At 55.0% G+C, this 18,618-nt stretch overlaps 2 protein-coding genes and 1 long non-coding RNA gene across 7 annotated transcripts; all 3 read right to left on the bottom strand.

Moving 5' to 3' along the window:
* Positions 1-297: 297 nt before the first annotated feature.
* Positions 298-1,812, bottom strand: C23H13orf46 (chromosome 23 C13orf46 homolog). Its single transcript, XM_048326992.1, has 2 exons — positions 511-1,812; positions 298-425 (listed from the first exon to the last, which is right to left on the bottom strand). The coding sequence occupies exon 1, from the start codon at positions 1,799-1,801 to the stop codon at positions 851-853; it is 951 nt and encodes a 316-aa protein (XP_048182949.1). The 5' UTR covers positions 1,802-1,812; the 3' UTR covers positions 298-425; positions 511-850.
* LOC125337364 lies at positions 298-12,142 on the bottom strand. Its single transcript, XR_007208026.1, has 2 exons — positions 11,181-12,142; positions 298-623 (listed from the first exon to the last, which is right to left on the bottom strand). It is a non-coding gene; the product is annotated as an uncharacterized LOC125337364 (long non-coding RNA).
* Positions 5,067-9,351, bottom strand: LOC125337361. Of its 5 annotated transcripts, none has more exons than XM_048326998.1 (2): positions 6,274-9,351; positions 5,067-5,732 (listed from the first exon to the last, which is right to left on the bottom strand). In XM_048326998.1, the coding sequence occupies exon 1, from the start codon at positions 7,623-7,625 to the stop codon at positions 6,720-6,722; it is 906 nt and encodes a 301-aa protein (XP_048182955.1). In that variant the 5' UTR covers positions 7,626-9,351; the 3' UTR covers positions 5,067-5,732; positions 6,274-6,719. The 5 variants fall into 5 exon arrangements, with proteins under 5 accessions (XP_048182955.1, XP_048182959.1, XP_048182958.1 ...); XM_048327002.1 differs by lacking the exon at positions 5,067-5,732 and having other exon boundaries at positions 5,911-6,364; positions 6,512-9,351; XM_048327001.1 differs by lacking the exon at positions 5,067-5,732 and having other exon boundaries at positions 5,911-6,364; positions 6,477-9,351.
* Positions 12,143-18,618: the final 6,476 nt, after the last annotated feature.

Here is an 18,618-nt window from a genome sequence, read left to right on the forward strand (position 1 = left end):
TTATCACAGTCCCAAATTCCCCCCAAATCCTTGTCCTCACCCCCTTTTTCCTGCCGAGCTGGGAAGATCCCCAGGTCCTTATCCCAAATTCTCCCCCAAATCATCTCCCCATCTCTTTTCTCCTGCCAGGATGAGGAAAGCCAGGAAGGTCTCCAGCTCCTTACCACAGTCCCAAATTCCCCCAAAATCCTTCTCCCAATCCCTTCTCCCATCCCCGGGAGGCTGCCAGCGTTGTCCGGATCCATAAAGATTAAATTACATATATAAAAAACAACAAAAAAAAGGAAAATATTTAACTACACGGAACAATCATCCCCTTTTAATATCCACAGATAAAACCTGGAATTGTTTCCCCAGGAGAACGAGGTAATTCCAGCTCTGGTTTTATGGAGTTTTGGGCTATAAAGTCGCCGTTCCGGAGTCTTCTGGAAGTTGGAGCAAAGGCTGGGCTGGGAGGCGGTAATTTGGGATTATTTTAGTTAAAGGCAGGTGGAAATATGGAAAAATTACCTGTTAATTCCAGGTTTGTTTTCCCGGCAAAACTCCAGGGAGCAATCCTTCCAATCCTGAATCCGCCCGTATCCCACGTCCGTGTCCTTGTCCTTGCGCTTCCCCGCGTGTCCCTGGGGGATAAAACACCATCAAACAGCAGGAAAACGCCGCGCCAGCGCCTTTTCTGGGAATCATGGAGAGCCGGGAGCATGGGATGGGCTTGGGAAGAGCTCAACCCCATCCTGTTGGCATGCAGGGGTGGAAAAGAGGAAAAACTGGGGGGAAAAAGGGAAGGGAAAGGAAAGGGAAGCTCAAGCCCTGTTCTACTTCAGGCGCTGAATTATCCCCCTGCCACAAATCATCCGAGATTTGGGAATCCAAATCCACATCCGGGGGTGCCCATCCCGTGCCCCACAGCCCCGCCAAGCCCGCGGCAGTGCCGGGTGCCCGTGCCCAGCCTGCTGCTGCCCTCTGCCGCGGGGAAGCCGCTGCCAGGGAATTCCTCCTCCCGGGAAAAGCCTCTCCCCCTGGGAAATGCTCCTGCCGGGACGGAGCTGCTCAGGGCGGGCAGCTCTGCCGGCACCCCGCGGCCTCGGCCTGCCCGGCACGGCACGGCACGGCTGCTGTGGGAGCGCTGGGCGGGCTCTGCACCCCAGGGTGAGGAGGCTCTGCATCCCAGGGTGAGGAGGCTCTGCATCCCAGGGTGAGGAGGCTCTGGATCCCAGGATAAGGAGGCTCTGCACCCCAGGGTGAGGAGGCTCTGCACCCCAGGGTGAAGAGGCTCTGGATCCCAGGATAAGGAGGCTCTGCATCCCAGGGTGAGGAGGCTCTGGATCCCAGGATAAGGAGGCTCTGCATCCCAGGGTGAGGCTCTGCATCCCAGGATAAGGAGGCTCTGCACCCCAGGGTGAGGAGGCTCTGCATCCCAGGATGAGGAGGCTCTGCATCCCAGGGTGAGGAGGCTCTGGATCCCAGGATAAGGAGGCTCTGCATCCCAGGGTGAGGAGGCTCTGGATCCCAGGATAAGGAGGCTCTGGATCCCAGGATGAGGAGGCTCTGGATCCCAGGATGAGGAGGCTCTGGATCCCAGGATAAGGAGGCTCTGCATCCCAGGGTGAGGCTCTGGATCCCAGGATAAGGAGGCTCTGCATCCCAGGGTGAGGAGGCTCTGCATCCCAGGATGAGGAGGCTCTGGATCCCAGGATGAGGAGGCTCTGCATCCCAGGATAAGGAGGCTCTGCATCCCAGGGTGAGGCTCTGGATCCCAGGATGAGGAGGCTCTGGATCCCAGGATAAGGAGGCTCTGCATCCCAGGGTGAGGCTCTGGATCCCAGGATAAGGAGGCTCTGGATCCCAGGGTGAGGAGGCTCTGCATCCCAGGGTGAGGAGGCTCTGGATCCCAGGATAAGGAGGCTCTGGATCCCAGGATAAGGAGGCTCTGGATCCCAGGGTGAGGCTCTGGATCCCAGGATAAGGAGGCTCTGGATCCCAGGGTGAGGAGGCTCTGCATCCCAGGGTGAGGAGGCTCTGCATCCCAGGATAAGGAGGCTCTGCATCCCAGGGTGAGGAGGCTCTGCATCCCAGGGTGAGGAGGCTCTGGATCCCAGGATGAGGAGGCTCTGGATCCCAGGATAAGGAGGCTCTGCATCCCAGGATAAGGAGGCTCTGCATCCCAGGGTGAGGCTCTGCATCCCAGGATGAGGAGGCTCTGGATCCCAGGATGAGGAGGCTCTGGATCCCAGGATAAGGAGGCTCTGCATCCCAGGGTGAGGCTCTGGATCCCAGGATAAGGAGGCTCTGCATCCCAGGGTGAGGAGGCTCTGCATCCCAGGGTGAGGCTCTGGATCCCAGGATAAGGAGGCTCTGGATCCCAGGATAAGGAGGCTCTGCATCCCAGGGTGAGGAGGCTCTGCATCCCAGGATAAGGAGGCTCTGCATCCCAGGGTGAGGCTCTGGATCCCAGGATGAGGAGGCTCTGCATCCCAGGATGAGGAGGCTCTGCATCCCAGGACAGGGACATTCTGGGATCTAGGGTCAGGATGTTTTTGACCCCTGGACAAGGATGCCCTGCACTCCGGGGTCAGGGATGCCCCAGACCCAAAGACAAGGATGTTTTGGATCCCGGGACAAGGATGCTCTGCACTCCAGGGTCAGGATGTTCTTGACCCCAGAACAAGGATGCTCTGCACTCCAGGATCCAGGATGCTCTGGGATCCCAGGACAAGGATGCTCTGTGCCACAAGGCAGGGATATTTCACATCCCAGGACAGACAGGGATATTTCACACCCCAGGACAGACAGGGATATTTCACACCCCGGGACTGGGATATTTCACATCCCAGGACAGGGATGCTCTGCAGGAGCCCCGGGAGCTCTGGAGATGGGCAGGAGGGGTGAAGTTCCTGGGGCTCTCCCAGTCCCAGGCTGGAGAACCGGAGTGGGGCTCAGGGACCACGGCGAAGGGTCCAGGGCGAGCTGGGCTGGGGGGATCAGGAGAAAAGAGCTCAAACCCCATCAGCTGAGCCCCCTTGGGATGGGGATGAGGATTTCCCATCATTCCACGATTGGAAAAGGACACTGGGCCCCACTGATCCCCACGCCAGGGACAGGGGTCGGGGTCACATCCCTGCTGTGGGGGACCAGAGCTCAGCACCCCCCAAATTCCCTCTGCTCCCAATCCCTCTCCAGCCCCTGCTGTGCCCATCCCCTGCACGCCTTCCCCGGCCTTATTAACATAATTAATTAAGCCAGGGGCCTGTGGATGATCTAATTACAAGCGAGCCTAGATTTGATTTCCCTTTCAATTAATCAGTGTTATTTACACGCAGCAGCCGCCCGGGCAGTGCCCGCTCGGCAAAGGGCACATCCCGAGGGAAGCGGGTGGCAGGAGGTGGCACCTTGGTGGCACCTTGGTGACACCAGGACAAGGCAGGGCCACAAGGGGGGCGTGGGAAAGGGGGGGCACAGCCGCTTTGGGGTCACAGCTGGCCACTCGTCCTGCAGGGGGGACACGGAGGGACCATCACCAAGTGCCACCACCCCTCAGGGTCCCCAAAAGGGTCCCCAAAAGGAGCTGGGGGTGCCGTGGGGACCCCCCCAAGGGACGTCGGGGGCTGCCAGACCTCACTAGAGGGCAGCAAAATGCTGCCAGTTCCCAGGGCTGGTGGCACGGGACCACCTGTGGCCCCGCGCTGGTGGCCACGTCCCCCTTGGGGACCCTCAGGAGTTGGTGGCAGCTCTTCCCAGACCTCCTGGGACTGCGGATCCCGGCACAATTCCCGGCGGATGCTCGGGACAGGGGAGCTCAAGGGGAGGAGGAGCACCTTGGCTGGGTTGGGTGACACCGAAGGTGACGCTGTCCCAGGGCTGGGGACCCTGGGGGCTGATCCAGAGCTTCCCTCAGGATGAGAATTCCTCTGCCAAGGCCAGGGAGCCCTGGATCCATCCAAATTAGAAAGAAATCCGAAAGAAATCCGAAAGAAATCGAAAGAAATCTGAAAGAAATGAAAAAGAATTTGGAAAAAAAGCGGAAAGAAATCAGAAAGAAATCGAAAGAAATCAGAAAGAAAATAAAAAGAAATCGGAAAAGAATCAGAAAGAAATCAGAAAGAAACTGGAAAGAAATCAGGAAGAAAACAAAAAGAAATCAGAAAGAAATCAAAACGAAATTAAAATTAAATGAAAAAGAAATCAGAAAAAAAAACAGAAAGAAACTGGAAAGAAATCAGAAAGAAATCAAAACGAAATTAAAATGAAATGAAAAAGAAATCAGAAAGAAATCGAAAGAAATCAGAAAGAAATGAAAAAGAATTTGGAAAAAAAAACAGAAAGAAATCAGAAAGAAACTGGAAAGAAATCAGAAAGAAATCAGAAAGAAATCAAAATGAAATTAAAATTAACCAGAAAGAAATCAGAAAGAAATCAAAACGAAATTAAAATTAAGTGAAAAAGAAATCAGAAAAAAACGAGAAAGAAATCAGAAAGGAATCAGAAAGAAATCAGAAAGAAATGAAAAAGAAATGAAAAAGAATTTGGAAAAAAAGCAGAAAGAAATCAGAAAGAAATCAGAAAGGAACTGGAAAGAAATCAGAAAGGAATCAAAATGAAATTAAAATGAAATGAAAAAGAAATCAGAAAAAAAACCCAGAAAGAAATCAGAAAGAAAACAGAAAGGAATCAGAAAGAAATCAGAAAGAAATGAAAAAGAATTTGGAAAAAAAGCAGAAAGAAATCAGAAAGAGATTAGAAAGGAACTGGAAAGAAATCAGAAAGAAATCAAAATGAAATTAAAATTAAATGAATAAGAAATCAGAAAAAAAACCCAGAAAGAAATCAGAAAGAAATCAGAAAGGAACTGGAAAGAAATCAGAAAGAAATCAAAATGAAATTAAAATTAAATGAAAAAGAAATCAGAAAAAAAAACCAGAAAGAAATCAGAAAGGAATCAGAAAGAAATCAGAAAGAAATCAGAAAGAAATGAAAAAGAATTTGGAAAAAAAGCAGAAAGGAATCAGAAAGAAATCAGAAAGAAATCAGAAAGAAATGAAAAAGAATTTGGAAAAAAAGCAGAAAGAAATCAGAAAGAGGTCAGAAAGGAACTGGAAAGAAATCCGAAAGAGAACGGAAAGAACACAGGAGGAAAGGCTCCTTCTGGCCGGCGATGGGGCTGGAAAAGGCCAATTCCAGCGGGCAGGAAGCTCCCGTGGGACAGCTTCGGAGGCAAACACGGGCCTGACTTTGATCTGCCACCCTTTCCCATCTTCTTCCCAGCTCTATCCAACATTCCCGAGCTTCCCCGCAGGTGCCAGCAGGGCTGGGTCCCCTCTGCCCGCCGGGAGCACCTAAGGGCACTCAAACCCCACATCCAGAGGGACGATGCTCTGAGGAAGCAGCGAAATTCCATGGAATGCTCAAAGCAGGAATGCTCATCCCTCCGTCCTCCCAAATTCCCCCAAAAGTCCCTTAATCCGCCTGAGCGGCGGCGCTGCGGGATCTTTTTGGGATTAAGGAGAATCAGTTTATAGCCAGCACCGGGGTGGGGAATGGGAACTATTCCGGGAATGGGACTGGGAATAAACAGGGGGCACCTGGAATGAAACAACTGGAATGAAACAGGGATCACCTGGAATAAACAGGGATCACCTGGGATAAAACGGGGATCACCTGGGATAAAACAACTGGAATAAAACCGGGATCACCTGGAATAAAACAGGGATCACCTGGAATGAAACAGGGGGCAGCTGGAATAAACAGGGGGCACCTGGAATAAAACAATTGGAATAAACACAGATCACATGGAATGAAACAATTGGAATAAAACAGGGATCACATGGAATAAAACAGGGGGTACCCAGAATAAAGCAGGGATCACATGGAATAAAACAATTGGAATAAAGCAGGGATCACCTGGAATGAAACAGGGATCACCTGAAATAAAACAATTGGAATAAAACAGGGATTACATGGAATGAAACAGGGATCACCTGGAATAAAACAATTGGAATAAAACAGGGATCACCTGGAAAAAAACAGGGATCACCTGGAATGAAACAGGGATCACATGGAATAAACAGGGGGCACCTGGAATAAAACAATTGGAATAAACACAGATCACATGGAATGAAACAATTGGAATAAAACAGGGATCACATGGAATAAAACAGGGGGTACCCAGAATAAAGCAGGGATCACATGGAATAAAACAATTTTCACCTGGAATAAAACAATTGGAATAAAACAGGGATCACCTGGGATAAAATAATTGGAATAAACAATTTTCACCTGGAATAAAACAACTGGAATGAAACAGGGATCACCTGGAATAAAACAGGGATCACCTGGGATAAAACAATTGGAATAAAACAGGGATCACCTGGAATGAAACAGGGATCACCTGGAATCAAACAATTGGAATAAAGCAGGGATCACCTGGGATAAAATAACTGGAATGAAACAGGGATCACCTGGAATGAAACAGGGATCACCTGGGATAAAATAACTGGAATAAAACAGGGATCACATGGAATAAAATAATTGGAATAAAGCAGGAATCACATGGAATAAGCAGGGATCACCTGGGATAAAACAACTGGAATGAAACAGGGATCACCTGGAATCAAACAATTGGAATAAAACAGGGATCACCTGGGATAAAACAACTGGAATGAAACAGGGATCACCTGGAATCAAACAGGGATCACCTGGAATCAAACAGGGATCACCTGGAATCAAACAATTGCCAGCCGCCAGCTGCTGGCCCTGGGCAGTGCCACCGCTCCCTGCGGGGCGTGTCCCCCCACTGCCACCCGGCGCCAGGAAATGTCACAAGCGTCCCCTTGTCCCGAAACCCAGGGACACTTTTCCACCGAGAGCAGCGAGGAGCCGGATCCCTGCCAGCATTCCCCATTCCCTGCGGGAAATCCGGGACACGGCGGGGGGCACCGGCGCTGGCAGCGGGCGACAAAGGGACAGGGATTCGTCCTCATGTGGGGATTCCTCAAATCCCCTGCAGGAGCGGCAGGAAAAGCGCTGGGGGTGCCGGTGTGCCAGCCAGGGGGTGGCACAGGACGGGCACAGCCCTGTCCCCCACCCTGCGGCCACCACTGGCCCCGTGCCCGGTGCCACCTGCCCCGCCTTCCCACAGGGATGCATCCGTGCCCATGGCTCGGCAGCCAAATCCCATCAAACGCAAGGGGGTTTGGTGCCAAGGTCGGTGCCCTGCGAAGTTCCTGGTGATTCCTGAGATCCAACGCCTGCTGGATTTTTCCCTCGGAATAATCCTGCTGGGATTTCCCTGATTCTCCCAGTGACTCGTCTGCCTCCCCTGCCCTGATTTCCAGAACCTTCCTCAGCCTCTCTCTCGCTCTGCACGGTTCCTGTTTTCCAGCAGAACATTCCTGAGTTTTCCTGCTTCTCCAGATTTGGGAATGCTCCTTCTCTCTCATTATTATCTGCAAAAAACTCCCCAAAATCCCCCTTTTCCAGCAGACTATTCCAGAGTGTTCCTGCTTCTCCAGACCTAGGAATGCTCCCTGCCTCTCATTATTACACTCCCAAAAAATCCTCATTTTCCAGCAGAACATTCCAGCTATTTTCCTGCTTCCCCGGACCTGGGAATCCTCCCTTTCTCCCATTACTACATCCCCAAAATCCCCAATTTCCAGCAGAATATTCAGGAGTTTTCCTGCTTCCCCAGACACGGAAATATTCCCTCCCTCCCATTATTACCCCCCAGAAACCTCCCAAAAATCCCCATTTTCCAGCAGAACATTCCAGCCATTTTCCTGCTTCCCCAGACCTGGAAATGCTCCCCGCCTCCCATTATTGCCTCCCCAAAATCCCCATTTTCCAGCAGAATATTCCAGAGTTTTCCTGCTTCTCTAGAGCTGGGAACACCTCCAGCCTCTCATTATTACTTCCCAAAAATCCCCATTTGCCAGCAGAACGTTCCTGAATTTTCCTGCTTCCCCAGACCTGGGAACGCTCCCTGACTCCCAAAAACCTGTCCATGGCACAGCACCCTTGGGATAAACTGGAATATCCATCCTGTGGCCAGGTCTGGGAATTCCTGGGAGCTGGGCCACTGGGTGTGGGGGGGCAGCCCCTCTGCCCCACTGCTTTTGTGGGATCAGGGCAGAATTCCCAGCAGGGAATCATGGAATGGTTTGGGTTGGGACATTAAATCCCATTCAGTTCCATTCTGGACACCTCCCACTATCCCAGGCTGCTCCAACCTGGCCTTGGACACTTCCAGGGATGGGAGAGCCTGAAAAAGTCCTGGAAATCCTTTTCCTGTTAGTTTTGCATTCCTGGTTGGAATGAGAGCCGAGTATCCCAGTGTGGATCTTATCCCTGCAAGGAGCAAAGTGCCCAAAATGCTTCCAAATGAGCCAAATCCCTCCCAGGGAAACTCATCCAGCGCCTCCCAGCTCCACATCTCCAGGTGATTCAGGATCCTCCTGCCTCAGGCACCTCCTGCTCCAGCAAAAACTACCAGGAATTGAGTTCTTTCCAAGGCAGGAGTGGGATGAGGAGCAGGAATGCAGCTCCAAGCCCCATTTCCCTGGAGCTGAACCCCTCACAAAGCTTGAACACGAAGCAAAACGTGGCCAAATTCCTGGGAGAAGCTCCTGGAGCCAAGAAATCCAAGAATCCAAGGAGAAACAGATGTTCCCAGGCAGAACAGGGAATCAGCTTGAAACAGTCCATGGGGAAACAACGGGAAAATATCCTCAATTTTCCCTGTTCCGGGGAAATCTTTCTCAGGGATGGGGCTGGAATGTTAAATCGGGGTCTGGCTGGGGAAGGGCCACTTCTCCTGGAATTTTTGGTGGGAACAGTTGGAGCTTACACACCTGATGGATCAATCCTTCCACACGAAAGACACAAATCCCAATCCCAGGGTTAAAAGTTAAGGACCACAGGGATTTATTTCTCCAAAAGACCGGGGCTGAGCTGGCTGCAATGAATCCCTGTGCATCCCAGGCCCTGCCTCTTCCCCATATCCCGCTTCCAACGGTGCATTCCCAACCTCATCCCTTCCCTGGCAAAACCAGGTCACCATCTGCTCTGCCCCTGGCTCAGCGACAGCTCCTGCCTCTGCAGGAGATCCAAGAGCTTTTCCCAAATTCCCACTCCAAACCCTGCTGACCAACAAGGACACGAGGGCAGGGAGGATGGCAGGTTGTGGAATAACCAGGAATATTCACATCCCTCGGGAGATTCCCGATTTCTGACTCCTGGAGGAGTTCTCCCTGCTCCACTTCCCAGCTTTTATTTTCCATCTTCAAGCCCACAACCAAAGGAACACGGAGCAGGCACAGAGGAGACCCCCCCCCACCCCCAGCCCTTCCAAGCTCTGCAATTCCAGCCTCTGGAGCAGAATCCAGGAGGTTTTAACAGCAGGAAAAGGCTGGAAAAACGAGAGCCAGGGAAAAGCTGCCTCCCCTCTCAGGGAGCCTCCCGGGCCTAGCTCCGGCCCTGCCGTGCCCAGGCAGCTCCAGGCTGGCTCCTTTCCATCTCCTGCTGCTTCCTGACAGCCATTCCCAGGAAAAAAGCTGTTCCTGGATGCTTTGCCAGCTGTACCAGGCAGGTCTGGCCCTCCCTGAGTGGCTCCTTCCCTGTTCCCATCGGTGGCACTGCCCTGACAGCCGAGAGCGTCACGGTCCCGTTCCCAGCAGGGACTTGGATCCATATCCCAGCGCATCCCATCCACATCCTCCCATTCCCTCCTGCATACCTGGAGCTGGCTCTGGGACAAGGTTTTAAAGTGCTGAGTTTGATCCCAAAGCTCCTCCCGGGAGTGGGGGAAAAGGTAACAAACAAAAATCCCAAATAGCAGCGACGCACAGGGGTTGTTGTGGGGTGGAGGGAGCACAGGGAGCCTCTTCCTGCCTGGATGGAGAGGGAACTGGGATTAGCACTGCGTGTCCTTCAGCTGGAACTCATTATTCCAGCTGGAACCCCTTTATTCCAGCTGGAATCCTTGCTGGAGCAGGATAATAACCTCTTTATTCCAGCTGGAACCCCTTATTCCAGCTGGAATTCTTGCTGGAACCCCTTATTCCAGACGGAACCCTTCACTGCAGCTGGAACCCATTATTCCAGCCAGAATCCTTGCTGGAGCCCCTTATTCCAGCTAGAACCCCTTTATTCCAGCTAGAACCCCTTTATTCCAGCTGGAATTCTTTTATTTCCTGCCTGGACAATTTTGTTCTACCTGTAACCCCGTTATTCCAGCTGGAACCCCTCTATTCCAGCTAGAACCCCTTTATTCCAGCTGGAACCCCTTTATTCCAGCTGGAATTCTTGCTGGAACCCCTTTATTCCAGCTGGAACCCCTTTATTCCAGCTGGAATTCTTGCTGGAACCCCTTTATTCCAGCTGGAACCCCTTTATTCCAGCTGGAATTCTTGCTGGAATCCCTTATTCCAGATGGAACCCTTCACTGCAGCTGGAACCCCTTTATTCCAGATGGAACCCCTTTATTCCAGCTAGAACCCCTTTATTCCAGCTGGAATTCTTTTATTTCCTGCCGGGACAATTTTGTTCTACCTGTAACCCCATTATTCCAGCTGGAACCCCTCTATTCCAGCTAGTACCCCTTTATTCCAGCTGAAATCTTTTATTCCAGCTAGAACCCCTTTATTCCAGCTGGAACCCTTCACTCCAGCTGGAACCCCTTTATTCCAGCTGGAACCCCTCTATTCCAGCTGGAATTTCCTTTTTTCCACCTGTAACCCCACTATTCCAGCTGGAACCCCTCTATTCCACCTGGAACCCCTTGATTCCACCTGGAACTCCTTGATTCCACCTGGAACCCCATTATTCCACCTGGAACTCCTTGATTCCACCTGGAACCCCATTATTCCATCTGGAACCCCTTTATTCCACCTGGAACCCCATTATTCCAGCTGGAACCCCTCTATTCCAGCTAGAACCCCTCTATTCCAGCTGGAATTTCCTTTTTTCCACCTGTAACCCCTCTATTCCAGCTGGAATCCTTTATTCCAGCCGCAGCCCCTCTATCCCAGGTGCCCCGAAGGCAGCAGCTGTCCCCACTCCCCTCACGGGTGACACTTCGCATCCATCCCCGGATCCCGGCACATCCCGCCGGTTGCCATGGCAACGCTTCGGGAAGAAGGGAGGTTCATTATCAGTTTCTCCATGGAATCAAAAAAAAAAAAAACCTTGGATGAAATTTTGTTTTCTCCCCGCTGTCACGGATTTGTTCCTGATCCTTCTGTGTTTGTGGATTATCCAGGGCGACTTCCAAAATTACGGGAACCTCTTGGATCGACTCATCCCGGCTTAGGGAATAAGCACAGAGAGCAGCATCCTGGAGAAAAGCTCCTCTGCACAATTCCCAAAGCTCAGGGAACGTGGGAAGTGTTGTTAATTAAACAGCAATCAGCTGTTTCCAAGGGAAAAAAACTTCCCTGCGGAGCAGGGATGCCCTGGGATCCATCCTGGGAGGAGCAGGATTCCAGGGAGGCTGCAGAGCTCCAGGACATCCAGGATGAATCCCAGAAATGCAGAGCAGCAGGTTTGTGAGTCAGGCGGAGGAATGTGAGAAAACCGGGAATGAAACGCCAAACAAATCGCAGATTCCCGGTTTTTTTCCCCCCAGCTCTTTGTGGCGCTGCCAAGGCTCCTTCCCACGCGGGCCAATCCCCCTCTTTCCCCTTGCATCCAGGGCTTTTCAGGATCTGCTCCCACCCCGCTCTGTTCCCTGCAGGATGTGACTCCAGGAACGCTCCACAGCTTTTTAAAAGTCACTCAGGAAGCGGGGAGCCAGGAAAATGGGAGAGCTGGAGCATCACTGACAGCTGATCCCTCTCTCCCAGGGCAGGAGATTCCTAGGAACACCTGGAAATCTCATCCTACTACAGCCCTTCCTGGAAAAGCTGGGAAAGCATCATCAAATCCTCAGGTTTCATCCCTGAGGCGGAGTTTGCAGAGCACATGGAAAAGGGGCCGGGATGGGGTTTGGGAAGGGTCAGTGTTGCCAGGTCCGGGCAAGTGCGGGGTGTGTGTGGTGGGGTTGGAGAGGGATCCCAGGAATTCCAGGTGGGACTGGCACTGTGCCAGCGGCAAGGGGACAGGGAGCAGAGAGAGGAAGCAGGGAGGGGATGGGGAATGGAGAGGGGAAACAGGGAGGGGACCTGGAGCAGGGAAGGGACAAGGAATAGGGCTGGGAAGCAGGGAGGGGACAGGGAATGGAGAGGGGAAGCAGGGAGGGGACCTGGAGCAGGGAAGGGACAAGGAATAGGGCTGGGAAGCAGAGAGGGAACAGGGAATGGAGAGGGGAAGCAGGGAGGGGACCTGGAGCAGGGAAGGGACCTGGAGCAGGGAAGGGACAAGGAATAGGGCTGGGAAGCAGAGAGGGGGCAGGGAACAGAGCCTGGAAGCAGGGAGGGAACAGGGAACGGAGAGGGGAAGCAGAGAGGGGACCTGGAGCAGGGAAGGGACAAGGAATAGGGCTGGGAAGCAGGGAGGGGACAGGGAATGGAGAGGGGAAGCAGAGAGGGAGCAGGGAACAGAGTCTGGAAGCAAGGAGGGAACAGGGAATGGAGAGGGCAAACAGGGAGGGGACAGGGAAAAGACCTGGAAAACAGTGAGGGAACAGAGGGGAAGCAGGGAGGGGACGGGAAATGGAGAGGGAAAGTGGGACAGGGAGCAGAGTTTGGAAGCAGAGAGGGGGCAGGGAGCAGTCTGGAAGAAGGGAAGGGAAGGGAAGGGAAGGGAAGGGAAGGGAAGGGAAGGGAAGGGAAGGGAAGGGAAGGGAAGGGAAGGGAAGGGAAGGGAAGGGAAGGGAAGGGAAGGGAAGGGAAGGGAAGGGAAGGGAAGGGAAGGGAAGGGAAGGGAAGGGACACATCCCTCGCTCCCATCCCTGCTCCGAGCCCTGGCACGTGCGACTCCCTCTGGCAGGGAGCAGGACAGCCGGACAGCGGGACAGCGGGACAGCCGGACAGCCGGACACGAGGCAGCCCCGGCTGCTCCCAGCTCGTCACCCTCTACCATTCCCTGGGAATGACACATTCCCTGGTGGTTTACGACCCTTTTCTCCCTGGGTTCCAGGCGAGCAGGGAACATTCCCTCAGTCTTTATGGATGGCCATTGCCACCCCTGTGCTGCCTCAGCTCCGGGGCAAACACCAAGGAGACGGGGATAATGAGGATTTTATGGAGCGTGGAGCCACGCCGGGAACACGGGGATGGGACTGAGCAGGCAGAGCTCTGTGTCCTGCCAGGAAATCACTTCAGGAGGCTCCAAATCTATTTCTCGCCCTTCTCCTGGGAGGTCCTGAGGAGGCACGGATTTAATGCTGCTCCCTCCGTGCCCTCGGATCGATCCTATCGGATTTTGGGAGCTCCCATCAATTAGGGAGAGGCTCCCGCTGCATTAAAGCCTCGAGGAGCCCTCCCAGCCTGACTCCAAGAGCAATTCCTGGCTGTGTTACTGCATTTCCAATAGGAGATTGATCCCTGTGAGGTCACATTTATTCCCAGCACCAAAAATTGCCAGTGGATGAGCGACAGCGAGGGCACTGCAGGGATCTCTGGAATAACCCCAGGAAAAGGGGATGGAGCAGCACGGAGCTGTTGTTTTTCCATTGGGATAAGAGGGATGAGGCTCCTCTCCAGGGAGCTGCCTGAAGAGGTGGCAAGAGAAAAAGATGGAGCAGCACCCATCAAAGCCCATCCTGCTCCAAAGATCCCATTCCCAGTTTTGGGGAGGTTGGTTCTGGTAGGGCTCAGGCAGTGGAAACTCAGGAGATTCATGATCCAAGGCCTCCACCTGCCTGGAATGATGATTTTGCAGGGAGTAAAACTGAAAAAAGGAAGGGATTCCAGGGAAGGGAAGGATGTGAGGAAGAGCAGGATGGTGCCAGTGCAGAGAGAAGGGTCCTGAGGCAGGTCAGGAATCCCAGACTTTGGGAAGGGTTAAAGGCAATAACTCAGCTCCTTTAAAAAACTGTGCCCAGCTCCTGGTCCAGCTCCAGAGGAAAGTTTTCCTGCTTCCACAGGGACACATTCCCAGAGCTCACAGAGCAGGAAGGAGCAGGAGGCAGCAGGGCAGAGTTTTCCCCCAAAACAAGGAATTGATTTCAACAATCTCAAAGTGGAAACAGCCTCCTGTTATCCCAGAGAGGCCAGGATCCTGGGAATCACCTCTGAGCCTCTCCTGCTTTCTCCATGCCGTGTTTCTGGGCCAAGGAGGAGCTGGCAGCAGCGGGAAAGTGGCCAGGGAATGCTGAGGCCAGGCTGGGTGTGAAGTGTCCTGCGGGATGCCCGTGCTGCAGCCCAGATCCATTTGCACTCCACAGGATCCATTCACAGGGACAACGGGATCCCCTCGGAGCCAGGGCTGGGATGAGGCTCAGCCCTTGCCCTGCTCAGCAGAAATTCCTGCTCTCCTGGAGCTGTGGATGGGCTTTTCCATGGGGTTGGAGCGGGGCCTTGCCACGATCCATCCCAAGGAGGTGCAGGAGCATCCTCTCCAGGGGATAAGGATGGGGAACACCAATCCCAAACAGCCCCAGGAGGAGGTGATGAGGCTGTGACAGCGTCACAACAGGACCCTGCAGCAGAGCCAAGCTGACAGCAGCTCCTCATCCCAAAATCCCGACAAAACTGGCTTTTTCAACCCTTCTGTTTCAGAGCTGACCCCGTTTTCTTAACCCCATGACCACTCCCTGCCCCACAGGGCTCCAATTCCTCTCCGATCCCTGTGGAGCAGAGCACAGCAGCCTTCCCAAATTCCCATCAGCAGCACCATTTGCCTCAGCAGCGCCAGCAGGAGCACCTGAGATCCCAGGGAAGCTGCTGCCCTTGGCTCTCCCCTGTCCCAGGCCACGCCACCAGCAAGAGATGCCAAAACCTCTCTTAAAAGAGCAGAAAAAAGAAAAACCCATTCCCATCACAGGCTTTGAGATGCCAGGGATAATCGATACACGGCTCCAGGAGATAAAGAATGAAACCTTTCCTCCTCTTTTTCCTCCAGGCTCTTTGTGCCTGCAGCTCCCAGAGCTGGGCAGCCTCTGACCTTGAGTTCCTGCATTAATGCTGGAGCAGGGATGGAGCGGGGATGGAGCGGGGATGGGAACGGGGATGGGAACGGGGATGGAGCGGGGATGGAGCGGGGATGGGAACGGGGAGGGAGCAGGGATGGGAACGGGGATGGAGCGGGGATGGGAACGGGGATGGAGCGGGGATGGGAACGGGGATGGAGTGGGGATGGAGCGGGGATGGAGCAGGGGATGGAGCAGGGATGGAGCAGGGATGGGAACGGGGATGGAGCAGGAATGGAGCAGGGATGGAGCAGGGATGGGAACGGGGATGGAGCGGGGATGGGAACGGGGATGGAGCGGGGATGGAGCAGGGATGGGAACGGGGATGGAGCGGGGATGGGAACGGGGATGGAGCAGGGATGGGAACGGGGATGGAGCGGGGATGGAGCGGGGATGGAGCAGGGGATGGAGCAGGGATGGGAACGGGGATGGAGCAGGGATGGAGCAGGGATGGAGCGGGGATGGGAACGGGGATGGAGCGGGGATGGGAACGGGGATGGAGCAGGGGATGGAGCAGGGATGGGAACGGGGATGGAGCGGGGATGGAGCAGGGATGGAGCAGGGATGGGAACGGGGATGGAGCGGGGATGGGAACGGGGATGGAGCAGGGATGGAGCAGGGATGGGAATGGGGATGGAGCGGGGATGGGAACGGGGATGGAGCAGGGATGGAGCAGGGATGGGAATGGGGATGGAGCGGGGATGGAGCAGGGATGGAGCGGGGATGGAGCGGGGATGGGAACGGGGATGGGAACGGGGATGGGAATGGGGATGGAGCAGGGGTGGAGCGGGGATGGAGCGGGGATGGAGCGGGGATGGAGCAGGGATGGAGCAGGGATGGGAACGGGGATGGGAATGGGGATGGAGCAGGGATGGGAACGGGGATGGAGCAGGGATGGAGCAGGGATGGGAACGGGGATGGAGCGGGGATGGAGCAGGGATGGAGCGGGGATGGGAACAGGGATGGAGCGGGGATGGGAACGGGGATGGAGCAGGGATGGGAACGGGGATGGAGCGGGGATGGAGCGGGGATGGAGCGGGGATGGAGCGGGGATGGAGCGGGGATGGAGCGGGGATGGAGCGGGGATGGAGCGGGGATGGAGCGGGGATGGAGCAGGGATGGAGCGGGGATGGAGCGGGGATGGAGCAGGGATGGAGCGGGGATGGGAACGGGGATGGAGCGGGGATGGAGCGGGGATGGAGCGGGGATGGAGCGGGGATGGGAACAGGGATGGAGCGGGGATGGGAACGGGGATGGAGCAGGGATGGGAACGGGGATGGAGCGGGGATGGAGCGGGGATGGAGCGGGGATGGAGCAGGGATGGGAACGGGGATGGGAATGGGGATGGAGCAGGGATGGGAACGGGGATGGAGCAGGGATGGAGCAGGGATGGGAACGGGGATGGAGCGGGGATGGAGCAGGGATGGAGCGGGGATGGGAACAGGGATGGAGCGGGGATGGGAACGGGGATGGAGCAGGGATGGGAACGGGGATGGGAACGGGGATGGAGCGGGGATGGAGCAGGGATGGAGCGGGGATGGAGCGGGGATGGAGCGGGGATGGAGCGGGGATGGAGCGGGGATGGAGCGGGGATGGAGCGGGGATGGAGCGGGGATGGAGCGGGGATGGAGCGGGGATGGAGCGGGGATGGAGCGGGGATGGAGCGGGGATGGAGCGGGGATGGAGCGGGGATGGAGCGGGGATGGAGCGGGGATGGAGCAGGGATGGAGCGGGGATGGAGCGGGGATGGAGCAGGGATGGAGCGGGGATGGGAACGGGGATGGGAATGGGGATGGAGCGGGGATGGGAACGGGGATGGAGCAGGGATGGAGCGGGGATGGAGCGGGGATGGAGCGGGGATGGAGCGGGGATGGAGCAGGGATGGAGCAGGGATGGAGCAGGGATGGGAACGGGGATGGGAACGGGGATGGAGCAGGGATGGGAACGGGGATGGAGCGGGGATGGAGCGGGGATGGAGCGGGGATGGAGCGGGGATGGAGCGGGGATGGAGCAGGGATGGAGCGGGGATGGAGCAGGGATGGAGCAGGGATGGGAACGGGGATGGGAACGGGGATGGAGCAGGGATGGGAACGGGGATGGAGCGGGGATGGAGCGGGGATGGAGCGGGGATGGAGCAGGGATGGAGGAGGGATGGAGCAGGGATATCACACACAGCGCTCAGCCCATCCCCTGGGCTTTTCCTTTCTCCTGGCCCTGCACAACCGCAGCTTTGTCCTCTGCTCCAGGTTGTGGCAGGCCTGGCTCTGTCCCCCAAAGATAAGCCTGGAGAAAAATGTCACCGGCTGCTCTGATCCCAACCACCCATCAGCACCAAACAGGTGGAGTAATTCCAGTGCACACGGCATCCATCCATGAACAGGAGAGCTGGGAAGAGCATTCCCAGCTCCCAGCCCTGCCTCAGAGCTGATTTGTTTGGGAGGGACAAGCTCAGCCTCACAAGGAAGCAGCGCTGTCATCGCTGCAGCTTCCAAGGGCAGAATTCCCAGTGGCTGGAACACGATTCTCTGGACACCGCAGGGTGACAGGGGACAGCAGGGCAGTGCCAGCAGCGCGGCAGAGCCGCCTGGGACTTTGCTCCCAGAGGAATTTCCCACATATCCACGCTCGGAGAAGGCTCTGGCTCAGTTGTCACCCAGCTGCGGGGCAGGGGAAGGTGACAAGTGACAAAGAGCTGCCCAGAAGAGCCTCCCAGCCCTGCTCTGTGCAGCAGCCCCGGCTCTGTGAGCACCAGAATTAATTCAAAGCCACTTTAATTCCAACCGTTCAATTCCGCTGCCCTGCTTTGATTCCTCACCGAGGCCACGGAATTAATGGAAATCTTGGATCCAGCTTTCCAACGGGAGAGGCGGGTGATAAATCAGCTCTGCAGGCACACGGGATTCACCTGGGACAGCGCCATTACCTGGTAACCAGGAAACAGCCACAGCTCAGCCGTCACACCCGGTTCCAGGATAATGGGAATGTGTGGGAATCTCAGCTCCCAAGGAAAACTCAGCTCCCTCATCGCTCCGGGAGCCTCGAACACGTGGGGAGTCGAAGCAGGAGCATCCCAGGAACTTGGCAGCTCTTCCCAGCCCTCCCGGGGTGTTTGAATTCACTGCCATCATTAAGGGACAAAGACGGGAATGTCGGAGCCGGGATGGGTTTGGGGCTGGGGAGGAGCTCGCTGGAAGCGCAGAGCTTTTGTCTGGATTTAAGGGACTCTCCTTAAAAGAATCCCCGCTCCCGAAGCTGTGATTTCTGTCACCTCCCTCCTGACCCTTTCCATTTAACATTCCAGGCTGGCTGTGGAGAAAGGGAAGCACGGCTGGCTCGTTAAGGAAGGGACAAAACGACTCCAGCAGGCTGGGATGGATCCCCAGCAGTGAACACAAAGCTTTGAAGGGAGCTCTGAGCGAACCCTGCAGTCCCCATCCCATGTGTGCACACACAACTCCCTGTGCCACACTGGCAGAGCGGTTTCCTTGCCAACATTCCCGGTTTTTCTCAAGAGAATCCCTGTTTTTCCTCGCGCCACTCCACCGACTTTGAAC

This window comes from Corvus hawaiiensis, chromosome 23 (genome assembly GCF_020740725.1).
Source record: "Corvus hawaiiensis isolate bCorHaw1 chromosome 23, bCorHaw1.pri.cur, whole genome shotgun sequence".
Lineage (NCBI taxonomy): Eukaryota > Metazoa > Chordata > Aves > Passeriformes > Corvidae > Corvus > Corvus hawaiiensis.

Bases quoted from the DNA above. Each gene is read 5' to 3' on its own strand.
- C23H13orf46 (XM_048326992.1), bottom strand. From the start codon at position 1,801: ATGCAGAGCCTCCTTATCCTGGGATCCAGAGCCTCCTCATCCTGGGAT.
- LOC125337361 (XM_048326998.1), bottom strand. From the start codon at position 7,625: ATGGGAGAAAGGGAGGATTCCCAGGTCCGGGGAAGCAGGAAAATAGCT.